At 32.2% G+C, this 20981-nt stretch overlaps 1 protein-coding gene across 1 annotated transcript; it reads left to right on the top strand.

Annotated features, from left to right (window-relative positions):
- The first annotated feature begins 2280 nt into the window (after positions 1-2280).
- On the top strand, positions 2281-20595 carry LOC127704268 (uncharacterized). The gene is made up of 8 exons (XM_052208258.1): positions 2281-2591; positions 4068-4235; positions 7404-7574; positions 8730-8888; positions 12218-12358; positions 13510-13652; positions 15465-15546; positions 19447-20595. Exons 1-8 carry the CDS (start codon positions 2531-2533, stop codon positions 20205-20207), a joined length of 1686 nt encoding a protein of 561 aa, XP_052064218.1. The 5' UTR covers positions 2281-2530; the 3' UTR covers positions 20208-20595.
- The last annotated feature ends 386 nt before the right edge of the window (positions 20596-20981 follow it).

The following is a 20981-nucleotide window of genomic DNA, read 5'->3' as shown; positions in this document are numbered from 1 at the left end:
ACTTACTTCCATAATTATACCATATACTATGATTGTTTATATTTGTAGTTTTGCCAAAAAACACATTACAAAAAAAAATCTTCAGGTAAGTTGGCAAATGACTTATGTATCCTTGTGCAAATGATAAGTTTGGAAAGATAGAAAATCTAAAAACAGAAGTTGGCGCTAAAGTACTGCAGCCCAATAAATGGAATCAACACATAAACATCTAGACTTCATTGCCATTTGGTAAGTACTGTAAAGCAATAATAAATCATAAAGACAAAGATCAAGAAACCTCCAAAGATAAAATTTTATAAATAACACCACAAGGTCAACTATTGACATAGGCTCTTTGCTTTGGAAAGGCATATACAGCTATATTTATCTTTATATTGCAGATTCTGTTATCTTTTTAGCAATCAAGTCTCCCCTTTATATCTTAATACCTGAATCAAGTTAATTACAGATATCTACGTGTACAGTCAATTATAGATTTCATAACAAGTGAGAATTTGATATCGATTGATATCCAATTTCAAAATAATAATAAACGAGTCTCACGAGTTGTTTAACCTATTTCTCTTATGCATGGTGAAAACTATCTTTGTCCTGATGAAATTTTCCATATTGCAAGCTTCACTTCAAATATAATTAAGTTCACTAACAATATTTATAATATTGTGTCAGGTACCAAGACTACTGTTTAACATCAACTGTTTTCAAGCTCTTTTGTACGCTTCAGAATGGAATCAAATTTGAAAAAAAATAATATTTTCAGGTAAAACATGTGGGCGTTTTGTATTTTATTGGAATAATCACAAATCTCAGTTGCAAAGGGAGAAATTAGACCTTTGAAAATCACCATTGACCTAATGTATAACCAATGGAAAAGTCGAAATTTCGTAACACATTGCAGGATAGGCCAACCTAATTAACGCATTTTTCGCATCACTTATTCATGTTACAATCCTTTCAGTGTGATACGAGAAAAATGTGTCCATGTGTGAAATAGATAACAGGCCACAACCATTAGAGAATCGGAAAATACAAATCCAAACTCAAAAGATCTATTGCTCACGGTAAACAGTAAATAGATTGTCATACACAGAAAGGGGGGAAGTTAATTTGCTTGCGTTGCAAATAATCGGGCAATTATAATTTCTTTCGAAAAATACAGGGATACAGCTACGACCTTTATTTAACTGTTATCCAGTTGTTCAACCCCATTGCAAGGAGGTTCTTGTTCAAACTGTATAAGCATTGTTAACAACATTACCATACTTTTATAATGCTTTGATATATAATGTAATAGTAAAATTTAAAATAAAAGTTGTCAACAAATCATATAATGGAAATTCTAGAAGAAATAGTCGGTGAGAGATACACATATATTTAACTCTGAGAATCTACCAGAGACAAATATGGTTGTGTTTAGACAGACATTCCAATAATCATGTACACAGGCAACTTGAAACAAAAAATAATATTTCAATTAAAAAAAATCTTTAATCATTTAAAAAAAAAATATTTTATTATTTTTTTCCTATTGATTTTTTTTTCGGGGCGGGGTCTTTCTATCCTATTGAGTTTGAAGATCATTTCATCACAATGATGAATTACTATAATAGTAAAATAGAATGTAAAAGTAATAATTGAGGGTTTTGTTAAAAGTTATCATTTGCCACACATTCTATTCGTTTGTATAGCTTTCATTGATTATAAAGTACTGAATACAAAGTGAAAGTAAGTACAATGATATAAACTGTCAAGTGCTTTAAAGTACGAATATATATGATACAATCATAACCGTGATTAAGCGTGTATATTTGCATATTTTCCCACATTTCAAAAGAACAAGTTCTTATAATATACCCAATCAGATGTTATGTTAATCCCTGTGATTTTTATGCAATGATGAAATCTTTATATGTGTAAGCAAACATGAGATAACTCAATGAAATGATGAAAAAAATCACAATCAACAATTTCTTTAGGGGATAAACAACGCTCGTGGTTTTAACAAATGTTATTTTCCGAGAGAGCTCTGACAAAGATTTATCTAAAACCTAAAAATCTAAGTTGCAAAAAGTAAATTAAATGTCAGTATATAAATTAGTATGATGTAATGATCAATGATGATGATTATAGTGAATGTAACAGTTAGTTGCTGTTGAAAACCTATATCGTTTGATGAGCTGTATGAGCAATTTTCCAAATATTCCTTACCGCACTTGACACATGCATATTTGTTGTGATTATTCACGGTTTTCAATGTGTTTGTTATTTCCGAATCATTCTCAGAGGCACTCCCATGGGTTATTCATTCATTCAGAGCACGATGAGATATACTAATTCTAATTAGATTAACAACCCATGTTGTGTCTATGTCATGAATTGTCCGCGGCGGAAATGGTTACAGATCAATACTAACAGGCTCCTATTGTTTATATAATTAATAACGTACTGACAGTTCAGCCTACTTCCCCTCTTTTAAAAATTTGAAGAATTTTTTCGATGGAATTTTGATGTACAAGAATTTTGCTCAGACATGGAGATTTTAATACAGCTGTATTTTTGTTATTATTTATTTTCGATATTAATAATACAAGGTAAGCTTATTCATTTTATTGTTTCATAGTAAAACTTGATTTTAGAGTGTTATAAATTTTTTCAACAAAAAAATTCATATTGAAATAAATATTACGATGTAAATTAATTTATTCTTCATGCATTTTGGATATTTAAATTGGGAGATATAATAATTAATATTCATTTCAGTTTTATTACATCTATGTTTCAAATTATATATCTGTTTGGTAAATGAAAAATGAAAGGCATTGGATTTTCCGAGTAGTACAAAAACAATTAGGAAATTATTAATTTTGAAATTGATTTTATTACGGTCTGTTTTCAATACAAATCAGAAAATGTTCGACGTCCTAATTATAAGAAATGGATTTTAAAATAACATTGTACGGATTCTGGGGCCAGTTTCACAAAGCTGTCTTAGGACTAAGATATGTCTTAAGATGGTCTTACAACATATCTTAGTCCTAAGTGGGTTTCACAAAGTGGTCCTAATTTAGGACATCTCTTAAAGTTGGTCATAAAGTTAGGACTACACGAGAGGTGTCTTATGATGGTCTTAGGATAGTCATAAGTTTATTTTTATGAATTACACTTATTTTTTATATTAATTTTGCAAATTATGTTATTATTATTTGATTATGTAATCTCCTTGTTCTACTCGTAACAAAATCTTTATAGGTTGGGGGATTATCAACAATGATTTATCAACAATGAACATTCGATTTATTTATATCAAAAATGCACGATTTTATCCTTTAACCTTTTTATAACCGATACAGTGAAAACTTGACTTCAACTCACTTGTACAAAGTCAAATAATCATCAGCTTATTGTTTTTTTTTCTCGAATTTTTATTTGAATTTTTATATGCATATTGGTGTATTATTAATAGATTATTTATATAAATTAAACTAATGCTTTATATTAATTTTACGAAATATCTAATTCTGGAATGTTAATCAATACGTTAAGTAATTTATTGGAAAGACATAATACATTTACATGAATTTTTCCATGAATCCATGTTAATATTTAAAAATTTAAAGAACTTGCGACAGGTTTAGGATATCTTAGCTAAGATCATCCTAAGACAGCTTCGAGGCGTGGTCTGAGATATGTCCTAGGATAGTCATAAGAGGATCATAAGACATGTCCTAAGATATATCTTATGACAGGTCTTAGGATAGCTTCGTGAAACCGGCCCCTGGAGTTTAGAATTTAAAAATGCTTTATTGCAAAAAGTAAAACCCTGACGGGTTAAAATGCAAATATAATATACACAAGAAACATACAATACATGAAAAAAGTGGTAAACAAGTAAAGTTAATAATAATTATTTATTTTATTAAATAATTTATAATTTTTCAGTTCTTTTGTTTTTTCACAGTCTGATTAGTCTCTAAACTACAAAGACTTCATATTAATTTCTAATTTTCTACATTTCAGTGTACTCTAATTTTCTACATTTCAGTGTACTCTAATTTTCTACATTTCAGTGTACTCTAATTGCCTTCAGGAATATTTACAGCATGGAACTGCGACAATAAAAACCAAGCCCTATAATTCTATACAGTATGAGTGTGACGAAGGATTTGATCTGTTCGGTTCAAATGAAGCTTATTGTTTTGCTGATGTATGGACTACACCTATTCCCACATGTCATGGTAAGTTCGGATTTGTTCACAGAACTTATTACATTTGTTTTCGGTGATATGTCATGGTAAGTTCGGATTTGTTCACAGAACTTATTACATTTGTTTTCGGTGATATGTCATGGTAAGTTCGGATTTGTTCACAGAACTTATTACATTTGTTTTCGGTGATATGTCATGGTAAGTTCGGATTTGTTCACAGAACTTATTACATTTGTTTTCGGTGATATGTTATGGTAAGTTTTGATTTGTTCACAGAACTTTTTACATTAATTTTTTTTTCGGTGATATTTCAAATAGATCACTATGGATATATATTCCTTGTTATCAGTTGTCATATATTATGATTAAAAAAAAAATTAAAGTACGTCAAGTTCACAAAATATACGGAAATGCAATTACGCCAATAATTGTATGTACTCCCTTGATGACCTCTGGATTGTGAAATTCCTCACCGTTGTGTACTGGTCATGAAAAGTACTACTAAAAAAAAAAAAAAAACTATATTGCTTGTTCTATTATTTAATGTTAATATATTTTATATCTATTTTTATAAAATCGACCTCATTACACTAAACACTTTATATATAGAATAATACATGGCAAAGTCCGTATCGCATGCTGTATCACCACGATGAACCAATATTAGTCACTAGGGCCGAAGTTCCCGAGGGCTGATATTGGCCGAGTGGTGATACAGCATGCGATATGGATCAAGTTTGCCATGTATTGATCTGTTTATCATATATTTAAATAGAATCAGATTCGTATTATACAACAGATCCGTGATTCATCCCCCTTTTTTTAATCGTCCCAAAATATAACAGAGACAAGAAAATTACGATTTCCCTGTAGTTTTCCAGCTGACTTTTTTATAAACTTCCTTATTTGCTGATCCTGTTTCACGAAAGTCATAACACAATTCGGGATCGTTACATCCACATCGTAATGTCTCTAATAACCTTATTACATACTCAATATAGAGCTATGAAACTTGCAAATAATATATTTTAAGTTAAGACCATGTATTTTTGAATATTTAGATGCATTCACTAACGATACTGTCAGCTGCTCCCTTCTGTAGAATACAATCCATCTTCCCAATATATGTTGTCAAGTTTAACCAAGTTTCACGGTGACCTTGGTTTTCATATTATACTGCAATAAGATCTCATTTGTATACATAAATGTGGTCAACAATGTAACCAAGTATCATCTATTCAAAGATTATCAGGGGCGGATCCAGCCATTTTTAAAAGGGGTTTCCAACCATATGTCCCCATTCAAAAGCATTGATCGTCAAAAAAGGGGGTTCCAAACCCCCCTGGATCTACCACTGATTATGGACAGACAAACAGAGGGATTCCTAAAAATATATATATATGAATTCCACATATTCGACTGGGTACCAATTTTGTTACACTAAATATATAATTCTATTACTAAAAATCTCTTCAGTAGTGTTTGATGTTAAAACGTTGACTAACATGTGTTTTTCCAGGGGAAATATATATATATATATATACTGAATACCATGATTACTTCTAAAGCTTGTGCAACCCCATCATTTATTAGAACTAAAAACATTTTCACCAATGAACTTCTAATGCTGATACTAATAAATGAATATTAAATTAACACCATTTTATTTTTAATCTGACAAACAAAGCAATTATATCACAACAAGGATCATACTACAACAAAAACAAAATATCAACTGCATTAGGTTTAATACTTGTATTAAAAGAGAAATTTGGTCATTCGTTAAAATAATCCAACATTAGAATTTTTAGTCCTAATCTGGCTTAAATGACACATTTTGTTTTGCAAGTATTTGCTGTCAAATTTTCTTTCTCACCCTCTTTTGGATAAAGGTAATTTATAAATTTCCTTTTTCTCATTTGGCAAAAATGTTTGGAACCTCATATTGATACATGTACATATAATTTGTTTTAACACCAATTTTAATATTTGCATTATTCAAAATAATTGGGAATTAGAAGTGAACATTGTTGTCTGCTCATTGGTCGGGTTGCTGTCTCTTTGACATATTCCCCATTTCCATTCTCAATTTTATTACTACTTAAACCCTTGGTTAAAGAAAATTAACAATGTACGTACATGCAGTATTGCTTATTAATACAAATGCTTTGGAATAGTAATTTATAGGTTCCATTCTTTTATTATCTCAGTTCGATTGCACTAAAGATAACACACATAAATGTACATGTACTTTTAACAAAATACTAGTGAAGAGAGAATGGGTCTTTGTCATTTTCCTAAATGAAAATTTCTATTCTGAATCAGTGTCATAAATAGCCCGTTTTTTCTTGAAAGTATTTTTTTATGAAATTCCACTTTTGAAAATGTGGTTTCATTTCGTATCATACCAGGAAATACAGCAACTGGACGTCATATGTCCAACTTTCTCGTTATTCGACATATGACGTCACGCCATACGTGCAATATACGGGGTATATGATACGGGTTTAGCTATGTGATACGGGTTTAGCTATGCGATACAGGTTAGATAATACAGACTAGAGAAAAGAACCTTTATTAGATATACAAATTTTCTGTATTTAGTACTTAATATATAATAAACTGTAATATTATCCTATATTGTTCATATTTTACTTTATTTCTTTGTGTATTGTAAATTTTCATTAATACAACTCGCATATTTGATAATAATTACTGTACTATGATGTTTACGTATATCTTGCCTGACAAGGGCCCATGATTGGTAAAACAAAATAATATTTAATGTTTAATGTACTAGTTCAAGAAAGAAGACTTATATCCGTAAAACAACAAAGTCGCTGACATATACACAACTTCTGGATTGCTTAGAAACTAAATTTAAGGCCAATCTTTTTATGAAACAGCAATGAGTTTGTACCTAACTTGGATTTCTATTTTTGAAATATACTGATAGGTTGTGTATTCAAGCCACAACGACTAATCATCTTTTTTAAGATTCCATTAGTACAATTTCTTTCTGAAATAACCTATGAAATTTTGAAATAAAAAAGATGAGGCTGTAGAAATGATACGTCATGCTCAAGTTTCAGAACAATTGACGACAAATGTTACTGAATGTCTGCAATTATAATTATATTTGCTTATTAATATCTATATTTAGATCATACGCTATTAACTATTCATTCATGTTTTTAGCTAAAGGATGCAACCAAAACGGTTTCACATCTGTAGAAAATGGAGAAATCGATGTATTGTCTGAATCTTCTCTTGTACTTGTGACGTGTAATCCTGGGTATATAATGGACGGTGAGAGTACTATCAGCTGTGACGGACAACACTGGTCTGAACCACTCCCAAACTGCCACTGTAAGTTATACCATGGAAATATTACATACTGACAACACTGGTCTGAACCACTCCCAAACTGCCACTGTAAGTTATACCATGGAAATATTACATACTGACAACACTGGTCTAAACCACTCCCAAACTGCCATAATAAGTTATACCATGAAAATATTACATACTGACAACACAGGTCTGAACCACTCCAAAACCGCCACTGTAAGTTATACCATGGAAATATTACATACTGACAACACTGGTCTGAACCACTCCCAAACTACCATAGTAAGTTATACCATGAAAATATTACATACTGACAACACAGGTCTGAACCACTCCCAAACCGCCACTGTAAGTTATACCATGGAAATATTACATACTGACAACACTGGTCTGAACCACTCCCAAACTGCCACTGTAAGTTGTCTGAACCACTCCCAAACTTTCTCTAGAAGCCGGTTTGAACCTCTCCGCAATATATTGTCACTTCAAGTTAATTTGAAGATATAATGTAATATGTGCTTTGTCGTTTTATTATGATACATGTATTTGATGTTCTTAGTTTTAAACAAAGATATAAGTACACATAGGGTTTAATCGGATTTTTTGGGTTAAATGTGAATGTTGTTGGCCAAATTATATTGTGTAGAGAACGTTCCAACTAAAAGAATTTAACTCAAAAATTTGTAAAAACTGAAGAAATACAAATCAAAACCTTTATCAACTTTTTTTATATCCAATCGCCCGTTGTTACAACTGTATCGTGTTTTACGCCATTTATGTAAAGGAAAGATAAGGATCGTAAATATCTATAATACCATCTAACATCTGTGAAGAGGATTACTATATCATGTACAAGCTTACATGAACTTGCACAATGAGGGCTTAAACAAATACATGTTAATTCAATAAACGTCGCAACTAATTCAAGTCTTTGGTGAACAGCAGATATTTATCAAAATCTTAAGATGGTAGTATTCGATTTCAAGATGAATGGAACCACTCTCGTTAATTCCCCTCTGTAAAGAAAATAAATGACAATTTCTTATAAAATCAAATATACTATTATTCATACTAATATCATTATTATTATTATTCAATATAGTCTTTTTTCTTTGAGAACATACAGACTTACTGGTCACCTTAATTGATTATATTTTGTATGCTTTCTTGTAGCTGCAGTTGACATTGCTAGTTGTAATTTTGAACATTCTTTATGTGGATGGACACAGGACATGGGTCATCAATCTGATTGGCAGATTAACGTTAGAGAAACAGACACTAAAAGAACTGGCCCAAAGTTTGATCACACGTTGGGTCCTGAAAACGATAACGGTAAGTCTTACACGAAACGTTTCAAGGCTTTACATTTTATTTTTTTTCAACTTTATCATTTTTTTCATTTTTTTCGTATGAACATTTTTATTGGCCTAATTTGTTATATATTAATACCTAAGAGATTCACATTCGATAAGATACACCAAACAAGTAAGATCACTTAATGCACCATTAATAGACATTTTCGGAAACTATAATTCACAATAACTTTTAAGTTGGCGATGATAATTACAGGTAAACTTACCTGTGGGTCATCTCAAAATAAACTATGTCATGAAAGATGTTGCTACATGCTCAACAAGCGAATATAATAAGATAAAATATTTTTATTCCGAATGAAATCAGCACCTTCTTAGCCGTATTTGATTATAGAATAACTAATTGAAGAATTCAAATATAGAAAAATATTCAACTAGTGACAAAGCAACTCATAAATTTACGAAGACGCGTGAGTTAATCATCAGTGTTGTTCGGTCACATTCAAGTTGAATATTTTTTCGATATTTGAATTCTTTGATTTCTTATTCTTTTTATTGCATTGAAAACTTTTTTTTTTATTCGAATTAAAGAAAAAAGTTTAAGGATCAATATCTTTTTCTACGCATTCACAATTTATTTTGATGCGGCGTCATCAACAACTTATTGCAATACCTATTGTTACATATGACGTAAATGGAGTGAAATAAGAAATTTATTTCACATGTGAAACTTTCGGGTTTTATTTAACTGGGAAAACACGGAAATTATTTGCACTATAAGTCATAATATGTTTTAATCGTTTGATTCTGATGAAAGCAGACTCTCAAGCCTTTAATATTTTAGAAATTTTCTTAACCATGAATTTCTCATATATCAACAGTTTTCTTTGAACAAGCTGCATCAATGATATGCTATTCTGGATCAGCTTTTTTGTCGTTTGAGCACTAGGTTCGGGCTTTGTTCGTCAGATAGTTACAGGTACCCGCCCTCTTGTTACAATGCCGGACGTCTTTGTCGTAATATTTTTTCATCCCCGGATAACAGTTCCAACAAGGGATTATCTCCCTGAACCATTACTTGAACTTAGATATAGAATTGTAGACGATGCTGTAGAACTATGTTCTCAAATGTTTTCAAGTCACAGATACTCCTTTCATCAAACAACTGGAGAAACAGCCAAAACCTTTTTAGACATATTGAAAATAATTGGAAATGATACGTTCGTGCGTATCACTGATAGGCCACACAAACTTATCCTAGAAATAATGTTGTTCATGCTTTGGCTCAGATCATATCGTTTACTTTCATAAGGCCTTTAATAATGAGCAAAATCCTTGCCATAGAAACCAGCTGTGACATGCTCCGGGGGAAAAAACTACGATTTGTAATAAAATAAACTAACCTGATAAATCACGCTACAATAACATTAAGGTGTCATTTCTACTGCACCAGATGTGCATTTCGACCGGTGATTTCTTATGATAAATGTAATTTTTGACGTAAGCGGAATGAAATTAATAAGCGAATATCCTAGTTTTTACCAACATTTTCATAATCTGGTACAGTGACCATCTCTAAATGAATTAAGAGCATCAGTGTGAAAAAACTGCTAATGGCAGTGGATGCTATTGACTAAAACTCAACGGAAATTTACAGGTCACTAGCTGATCCCAAAGAGCTTTAATTTTCAGGACATTGCGATGCTATGGTCAACTGTTAAAAATACTGAGCTTGACTCTCTTGAAAGGATTGTTTATGATAAAATATTTCCTAATAGATATCCTCTTGCGGGATCCTATAAACAACAACTAATACTGTGAAAACCGGAAAATTTAAAGAGAGGTGTTGAAAACTAATAATTTCATCAAAGAATACAGAGTTACTGTTGAGAAAAAAATTGAAGAATTACAGAGTTATGGATAGAGTTTGCAAACATTCCACCAGGAAGTTCCATCAAATTATAAATATGTGTGCTGCTTTTGTATGCAGGCGTCGCGACTTATTTTGTTGATTTGATTTGAAATAAATCTTATGAATGCGGTATTCGCTTTTCAATTCATCAACATTGTCCACTTTGAGATGACCCCTATATAATAATCTGTAAATGTCATCATCAATGTTAACATAAAAGTTTTAAACAGTTTTCGAAAATGTCTATTAGGAGACTGGTTTGAATAAAGCCACAGTAATAATTTATTTGATTTATGAACTTGAATATACATGATATAGTCCATCTGTTGCCGTTGTTGAAATAGAAATTCATCATTTGATTCCATTAACATCCATTCATACATGTATATTAAATCAGCATATGTAATTGTGGCCAATTTATTTTAAGTCGAAATTTCTAAAAATGAAGGATGATTTTGAATTTTTTACGTATCTTTTTGTTTTCAAATACAAATGCTATAACAACCATCAAGGTTAAACGTAAGCCTTTGACAGTATCTATATACAAGTACTGCATACCCTTTAAACAACTTTTAAACAATTGTCATACAATGGGGAGGTAGTTAGCTATAACACCATGTTTAATCCACCATTTTCTTAGGAAAATTCCTTTCCAAGTCAGGAATATGACAGTTGTTTTTCATTCGTTCCTTTGGTTGATAGAGTCTAGCGTTTGATTTTTTTCAGTTTTCATGCATTCGTTCCGTTGGTTGGTAGAGTCTAGCATTTGATTTTGTCAGTTTTCATGGACTTTCCCTTTTTGAATTTACCTTGGAGTTCTATATTTTTGTTATACTTTTTACGAAATTCCATAAAGCAATATACCACATCAAATATACGAAAGTATTCATACCCAAGATATATAAAAATGAAATAGAGAAATAGAGAAACCCTTTTTAAATGATTAGTTTAAAATAAAACACACTAAGTTGTACATGAAAGCTTAATCGAATCAAAATTATATTTGCAGCTCATATTTAGATGCTAGCATAGTATAGTAGATTTTCTGAAACTGTTTTGATCATCCCAAAAGCAACTCAAAAGTGATTACACATCTCCATGTCAAGTTCATAGATACATCCTACTAGTAATTGCTAGCCATACTAACTGTCTAACCCGAGAAAATAGCTTGTCATATGGTTTAGGGTTAGTTCATCTTTCATCATTTTTTGTCAGAATGTTGACCCCTTAATGCTTACTTTGATTAGCTTGTATCGTTGGTTTGCTGTCTCATTGACGCCATTTTAACTCAGTCTAGTGGTTCCCTTAATTTGCATTTGTACAGATGTATTTACCATTTGAAAAGGAGCGTTTGATATGATACTTAAATTGTAAAGTGTCGAGGGAATCAGCTGTATGCATGCGAATAATAACTATATCAAGTTGTTCTTTGACAGGTCATTATATCTTTATGGAATCGTCCACACCTAGTCAACATGGACACTACAGTAGGTTGTTATCTCCCGTCTATCCCTGGTATAAAAGTCGTCGATGTTTTCAGCTCTGGTATCACATGTTAGGACCAGAAGAAGATGGATGTAAGTGAGGTTTTTCTTTAGAATAAAACATGAAATTAAATATTAACAAAAATAATTAAAATTCAATATGACCCAATACATCACCATTCACCGAACCGTAAAAAAGCACGTACCGTGCGCGATCAATCCAATATAATCGACCTTGTTCTTAATCGCACAGTATACAACACATTCTACTGAAATGACTCACAATGGCACCAATAACCATGCAACTCCACAGCTAAAGAACCAACTGACACCAGCTTAAGAACCATGCAACACCAGCCAAAGAACCATCCAACAACAGCTTAAGAACCATGCAACACTAGCTAAAGAACCATGTCACACCAGCCAATTAATGCTGACCAAAACATCTTTTCTCATACAATACCTTTGAATCGTATTGCAACTGGCTGTATTATAGACTATAAGCTGTGAATTCTTGCACATGTACCGCATCTATAGCATAATCCTAACATATCTAGCAATTCTACTATGTTGGCAAACATCCCTAGATCTGTTCAAATAAGAGATAAAAAGATTATTGAGACATTTTAATGAATATATAAAGAATTCAAAATAAAAGTAGGCATTTGCACAACAGGAGCCACTATAAACAAGATATACATTTTTACAAAAGCCATAACTAACTCTAGTTTCTACAGCTTGGATATGCACCATGGATACACTTAATTGAATAAATGCTATTTTACCAGAATTTTTAAATGATTGTTTATACTACATCTCTTTATTCAGACGAATGATAAACGCAAGAACAATTTACAATAGAGAATGGAAACTGGGAATGTGTCAAAGAGACAACAACCCGACAAAAAGAAAGACAACAACCCAAGGCTACCAATGGGTTTTCAACGCATCGAGAAAATCCAGCACCCGTAGGCTGACTTCAGCTGGCCCCTAAACAATAATGTATACTATTTCAGCGAAAGGGACGCCACGCTAAACTCATAAACATACAAATGAACCAAAATTGAAAATCCACACAAGACTAACAAAGGCTAGAGGTTCCTGACTTGGGACAGGCGCAATAATGCGGTGGGGTTAAACATGTTTCGAGAGATCTCAACCCTCCCTTAAACATCTAGCCAACGTAGAATAAACAAACCAAACACACAGCAAAAAATATGTTTGCCAATTACTTTGTTTTATAGATATGGGTAACCTAGAGATTCTTCTGCGAATACCATCAGGACATGATCACGTTGAAAGTCAACTCTTTCTCATTGGTGGTAACCAAGGAAACGAGTGGCACAAAGCCGACGTGTTAATTGAACGACAGAAAGGAGATTTTCAAGTGAGATATAAAGCATGCCATTAATGAGTTCATTGAAAGCCCACCGTTATTGAAAAGAATAAGCAGTTAATAACTTTTTTGTCTCACCCTGTTGTTGGTAAACTATCACGTGGTTGTTATGTGCTAATATAATCCAATACTACAAAACCTTCTGTTAAATTGCCTTTTAATGGCCTCGCAACAAAGTTGTCGGGGGCATATAGTTTTACCCTAGTCCGTCATTCCGTCATTCCGCAACAAACCATTATACGGACTTTTTTTCTAAACGCCTTCAGATATTGGGCTGATTTTTGGTATGTGAGTTAACCATGATGAGTTACAGATTAAGGTAAAGTTTCGTTCTGCTCTGCTAAATTTTGCCGAAATTACGGCCTTTGGACTTTGATAAATTATTGAAAATCACAGTTATACGGACTTTTTTTCTAAACGCCTTTAGATATTGGGCTGATTTTTGGTATGTGAGTTATCCATGATGAGTTACAGATCAAGTTTAAGTTTCGTGTCGCTTTGCTAATTTTTGCCGAAATTACGGACTTTGGACTTTGATAAATTGTTGAAAATCACAGTTAAACGGACTTTTTTTCTAAACGCCTTCAGATATTGGGCTGATTTTTTGGTATTTGAGGTAACCATGATGAGTTACAGATCAAGTTTAAGTTTCGTTCAGCTCTGCGTATTTTTGCCGAAATTACGGGCTTTGGACTTAGATAAATTGTTGAAAATCACAGTTATACGGACTTTTTTTTCTAAACGACTTCAGATATTGGGCTGATTTTTGGTATGTGAGTTAACCATGATGAGTTACAGATCAAGTTTAAGTTTTGTTTCGCTCTGCTGATTTTTACCGTAATTACTGGTTTTGGACTTTTGGTATGTGAGTTAACCATGACGAGTTACAGTTCAAGATTAAGTTTCGTTCCGCTCTGCTAATTTTTCCGAAATTACGGTCTTTGGACTTTGATAAACTGTTGAAAATCACAGTTATACAGACTTTTATTCTATATGCCTTCGGATTTTGCGCTGATTTTTGATTTGTGAGTTTACCATGATGAGTTACAGATCAAGTTTATGTTTCGTTCCGATATACTGATTTTCATGTCGTTTCAACACATCTCCAGTATATCCACTTCCTGTTTGCCGATATTTTAACTACTCATTGATCAAGGAAATTTTTCATCAAACTAGTATTGGTCTTGAGAGCTGGATACTATCCATGCATGTTTGTGTCGACATGTGTTGTTGAAATTGCAGATTTTTCAACTTTTTGAGACGGGGCCATTCGTGTCGTTCAGACACATCTAGTTTTTTTGTTTTTTTTTTTAACTCGGATTGGAAATTTGACCTCCTTTTGTCCGATATTTTCTGGTCTTGCTCTTTCCGGAGTATTGTTCTTGATTTTGCAATATATCATAATTAGGGTTTAAAACAAAATTAATTTGCTTTTAAATTGTAAAATATTTGACATTTTCAACAAATATTCCATCTTGATTTGACCGAGCCGAATGATTTGAATTTTAGCAACAGTAGTTTTCAGATGTTCAAATCTGATGAATCGATTGAGAAGATTGTTTACCCGTTAGCCATTATAAACTAGAAAAACAATAAAACGAAATAAGATTAATCGAGACTGAAACACAAAGATCAAGAGTTACTTTTCTTGTTACATGTTTAACGGATTTTGTATCTACAATGTAAATGTATAGTACTTCAGTAACTAGTTAAATGAGGTATGCAGTTGTAATTATCACTTCTATGTACAAAATATGTATGTTGAAAAAATTTCAAATGATCGTCTCAATTTTACCGTTGTAGATTGTTGTACAAGCCACAAGAGGGCGTAGCCATACAGCTGATATATCTGTCGATGATTTTAGCTTTTATAGGTGTACAAATGGTAGGAGACTAATTAAACATAATCATTTTGAATTACGTTTGACTAGAATATATTCAACTCGTCAGTTCACGAACCTTACGAAATGTTGTTATAATTTTGTGTTCCCCTGTAAACTTTGAGGACTAGTGGATTAATTTGAATTGGACTTTAACCTGCACTATCCAAAAGGAAATTCTTATTTTCCATATTTGCATCTTACCTAGGTGGGGTTAATTTGTCATTCTAATTATTTAACTGAACAAAACTATTTCATCGCTTAAAAAAATGAAAATAATCAAAATTGTTAAACATCATTACGTTAGGGATTTCGTTACCACAAATTACTTAAAACCTTTACTAAATTCATCCATAGATATAAAGATTTGGTTTTGAAGTTTGGTTGTACCTGTAGAAAACTTATTTCAAACGGGATAGCACATCCTCATTTTTACGGAGATGTTGTTTACCGAGCCCGTAAATTTAGAAACGATCCTGATAAACTTATCGATCCTTTAAATAAACGTATTCTAAAAGGTTACCAATTCAACACTGTAATTAGATCTTTGAACATTGTTTTTATTGGTATTAATATTGATTTTGTTATCAGTAAATTAAAATGAAACTAAATATTATTTTTATATACATATGCACATGCATGGCTCTACAATCTGTCGATACCTGTATCTTGGCATTGCACAAGGTCATGTTTTTTTCTGATTGTTTATGACGTCTTTACACTAAATCCATTGAAGGCTGGATGTGTACTTTTTAATATTGTAGTCTTGGATTCATGATTTTTTGTATTAGTTGTTATTTGCTTTGAACTAGCTGTCAGTAACTGCGAGTACTCTCATATCTGTACTTAGTGTCTTTTTGTTGTGGGGATGTATAAGTACCCGTCCATTTCCACTCTTTGTTTTTGTTAGATTTTTATTTGTATCCATCTGATGATTTAAGCCTTTTTCAACTGATTTTTATAGTTTGTTCTTATGTTGTACTGTTACACCACTGTCACAGGTTAGTAGAAGGAACGAGTTTAACCCTGCCACATTCTGTATGTGCCTGTCCCTAGTCAGGAGCCTGTAATTTAGTGGTTGTCGTTTGTTGCTGTGTAACATATTTGTTTTTCGTTCATTATTTTGTACATAAATTAGGCCGTTAGTTTTCTCGTTTGAATTGTCATTTCGGGGCCTTTTATAGCTGACTATGCGGTATGGACTTTGTTCATTGTTGAAAGCCGTACGGTGACCTATAGTTGTTAATTTCTGTGTCATTTGGTCTCTTGTGGAGAGTTATCTCATTGGCAATCATACTACATCTTCTTATTTTTATATGATGATTTGAATACATATTAAAACAGAAATATAAAGCTGATCATGCTTGCAAGGCGTTGTGAACTATTTCAACATTTAATGCGCCTTGCAGTCTTTTATCTTCTGATAAGCATGATTATAGTGACAAAAAAGAAGTCTTTACCAACCATATCCTACCAGACATTTGCGGAAACTGTCATACACCTACGATTAGGATTACAATTATGCTTTCAGTAGCATTTAAATCTTGGGTCTCCTAAAAGCGTAAATATAAACCGTCGTTCCAGAACAAATTTTAACTCCTAAGATGAAATAATATAAATAAAATTGAGAATGTACACATTAATTATTGTACATGGAATTCAACATGCTGTTAATATACGGAGTATGATAGAACGGACAAACAACATTTAATAAATTTTATATTAGACATGAATAAAAATCGTATTGTCGTTGGCTAGGTTGCGACTATTAGTAATTAATTTCAAGAAGACTAAGTGTAAAGAAAAGGCGACTAACTAAGGAGCATGTTCACAGTATTTAATGTTTTGCTAAGACATATATTTCCATATTTTTTTAAGAAAGTGAGGGGATACAGAGGTTGGGTGCTTAAGAACTATTAATTTTATGACATTATACGTTCGGTATATATTTATTAACTTTTATTTTTTTCTAAATTGGGCTCACATTTTTGCCCATGTTTTTTATATAAAAAAAGATTAAAAATATACGAAAAAAATACTACATCGTTTGTGTCAAATATATAATTTAAACTTTACGTCAGACTCTGTTGAAATGTAAAATATATGTACTCAGATAATTGGAGTTTTACTATCTATCTATCTTATCAAATTAAACAAGACCATTACCGGGTCTGGACCTGAGTCGAACTTTGACGAAAAATTTCCTTGTGCAATGAAACTTGAAAAATTCCAAACTATCGGAAATAGAAAGTGGCTGCACGGCAGATGTACAAATAGCATATACGCTGCAATTCGCTAATTATTAAGCTGCAGACCAAATATGAAATCATTCTTTTCAATAGAAGCCAGGAAAAATTTGAGGAAAGTTTTTTACGCAAGGTCTTTCGGACGGATGGACGGACGGACGGACAGAGCCGAGCTGAACTGTTACTTGACCTGCTTTCGCCTTCAGCAACGCAGGTAATAATGACTACCGGGATCTGAGTTGTTTGTTTTTGTGCAATTTTTATAGAGATTTTGGGAATCATTTGGGTATAGACGTTTTTTTTTAACGGTGTCGATAATTATTTCTCTCCCATGAGCATGGGTGGGTCAGGTCTGATCGAATCATAAGCAGTAACTAATGATCCGAGACCGCTACAATTTTCTTGGAATTGTACTTTAGGGTGCACTTATGACGGTTACACAAAGTTTATATGCAAAATTATTCCGTTGATTTAAAGGGATAAAAGTTGCAAAGGTATATCAGTCGAGAAGAAACTGTTAAAAATACACAAACTATCTAAGTCAGTTAGACAGCAGTTTCGGATACAAAATGTAATCGTGAAAACTAAGGTCATTGATATTTCAAAAGCATTGTGCTACGACGGGCTTAATAATTATATTGTGTCACTTGCTTATCGCATTTTCCCTTATTTTCAAGTGCATCGTTTGTAGAGTACACCCTGAACGAATTTTTGCTGATTTTGCTATACTTAAATAAGTTTAGACACAATTTTGGAACTATAACAAGAATAGAAGTACTTTGTTTCAAGGGGAACGCGTATTGCTCTCTGCTGTTTTGGTGGGCGACAAAATATATCTGAACTGTCATACAGTATTGACACCTTAAACCAGACAACAGATTGTTCAAAAACCCCAGGATATGCAAAGGAAGTCTAAAAAATTACATAGACTTATTACACACTATAAGGTAAAACTTGAACACGCCTTCGAAGAATTAAAAAATACAAAGTTATTGGGATTTTTTTGTTGACATATTTAATTAAGACATCGATTCAAATCTGTTATGACCATTTGCACTGCATTAGTGCGTCTTCGAAAAGTTTTATCTTAATTAAAAATAATGTTTTGATTTTACTAGGTATCTCTATTGTTGCATTTTTTTTTCAATTTTAAGATGACCCCTGTTTTTCGTCAACTGTAATTGTAAGTCTAAGGGTTATCCTAGGTATAGACGTAGTTTCCGCAAATGTCTACTACTAGTAGCTGATAATAGAAACAAGAAAAAGCAATATGTATGAAAACTGAAAATTAAGCCTTCCGACACCCAAAATGACCGCCTTGCTTGCTTACATAGACGATAATGACTTCTCCATTTAAAATAACATTAGTGTTTAAACAGAATTATTATTTACTTAAAGACATCCATCTTAATCTATTAGATATCCTTAATACCAGATCATTATTTCTCTGTCCTCGTTTTAAACTGAAAAAAAAGTGGATTTTTTGGTCGTTTTCAAAATATTTGATATTCATGCAGTTTTCAAGATTAAATCAGTAAAAATACTCATTACATCATTGTTCTATTGATATCTATTCTATTTGCATGTAAATTTACCAAATATTACTTATTTAATAAAGAAACTTACTGGTTAAAATTTCATCTTTTTTTTCATTTTTAGATACAGATCTTGAGAGTGAAATCTACCATGAAACATCACCACTATTTTCTAAGAACAGTTCCGTAACAGATATAACCCATAAAAACAGTTCATCGAAAGATTTCTTGTTTAATGATACCATTACAGTCAGCATAGAAAACGGTACTGAAGTAATCAGGCTGAGTGATGACAAGATTCGTACTCGTAATACATCAAAGAGAATAAACCCCGATAAAGAAGCCAAACCAGAGCGGCACAGCTTGAGTAGTGTTGAAATAATCGTTCAAAAAGAAAATAGCATTCCTACATCGACAGGTGACAGGGCTGAGCACACCAAAGTTTCAATGACTACAGTTAAGGAAGTTACATTACCCACAAGTTCAGAATTCTTGGTTATGATACCAAAACATGAAGGTGTTGAGTTATCACCTCACATAAAGCCAATTACAGAAAATATTGAAAAAGCAACGGAAAGTTTTGTTATCTATCCAGCAGATATAGGAGATTCGTTTGAAAATGTGGTTGTCACTAAACATAACCGTATTTCTCCTCTAAAAAATTCTGTTCTCACAACGTCCGCATCTCTGCAGGCTGGAACTAATCAAACAATTTTATTTAGACCTGAATTTATAGCAGGTATCGCAGGGGTAGGTTTGATTATTACCCTAGGTGTTGTCCTCGTTTCTATTCTTATTTACAAAAGGAGGAACATTTGGGGACGAAAAACCTCTGATGATCAGGGTCAAGTACTTTACACTAAGAATGTTCAGCAAAATGTGTGATCGTTTGACAAGTTCCATTTATCTAAACATTCCATTAAAAGTTGTGATTTATGAATATTTAAATTATAAAGAAAACAGCATTTACCCTCACACCTTCTAGTATTCATTACTATTTCCCGTAGTCGTATGCTGTCGTCTAATTTGATTCATATCATGACTGTTTTAATGTTTGTAAATCTAATATGACTAGTGAGAAGAGTAACATTCTTTTTGTTTGAAAGTTATTATTTTATTGTTGATTTTATACTTTTATAAAAATAATAAAAAAAAAATTTCAATTCTTTTACTCATGCATATGACCCTGTAATTCAGTGGTTATCGTTTGTTGCTGTATATTATATTTGTTTTTCATTCATTATTTTGTACATAAATCAGTCCGTTAGTTTTTTGTTTGAATTGTTTTTATAGCAAACTATGCGGTAAGGGTTTTCCTCATTGTTGAAGGCTGTACGGTGACCTATAGTTTTTATTTTCTATGTCATTTAGTTTGTTGTGGAGAGTTGTCTCATTGGCAATCACAACACATCTTCTTATTTATATATATAGCCATGGCTGTCATGTTCAATGGTTGTCTTAAGACATATCGTTATTATTTTGCTGATGGTAGATGTAAGATATCTGATAAATTTATGCACTATTTTTCTAGACTCGTGGGCGTGAAGAGTGACATACTGTATAAACAGTGGTCTGTTATTAAAGACGATAGGTGGCTCTAGATGTCTTTTGATTGTTTGTTTTGTTTTGTTTTTTATGTCACGGTTTGTCGTTGGGTCG

Source organism: Mytilus californianus, unplaced genomic scaffold (genome assembly GCF_021869535.1).
Source record: "Mytilus californianus isolate M0D057914Y unplaced genomic scaffold, xbMytCali1.0.p SCAF_6, whole genome shotgun sequence".
NCBI classification, from domain to species: Eukaryota; Metazoa; Mollusca; class Bivalvia; order Mytilida; family Mytilidae; genus Mytilus; species Mytilus californianus.
This window is presented reverse-complemented; position numbering and strand designations above follow the sequence as displayed.

What these genes read in the sequence shown, in the direction of transcription:
- LOC127704268 (XM_052208258.1), top strand. Translation starts at nt 2,531, where the DNA reads ATGGAGATTTTAATACAGCTGTATTTTTGTTATTATTTATTTTCGATA. An exon ending in ACCTATTCCCACATGTCATG is followed by an intron (nt 4,236 to 7,403) that starts GTAAGTTCGGAT and finishes TCATGTTTTTAG; the next exon opens with CTAAAGGATGCAACCAAAAC. An exon ending in GGGTCCTGAAAACGATAACG is followed by an intron (nt 8,889 to 12,217) that starts GTAAGTCTTACA and finishes GTTCTTTGACAG; the next exon opens with GTCATTATATCTTTATGGAA.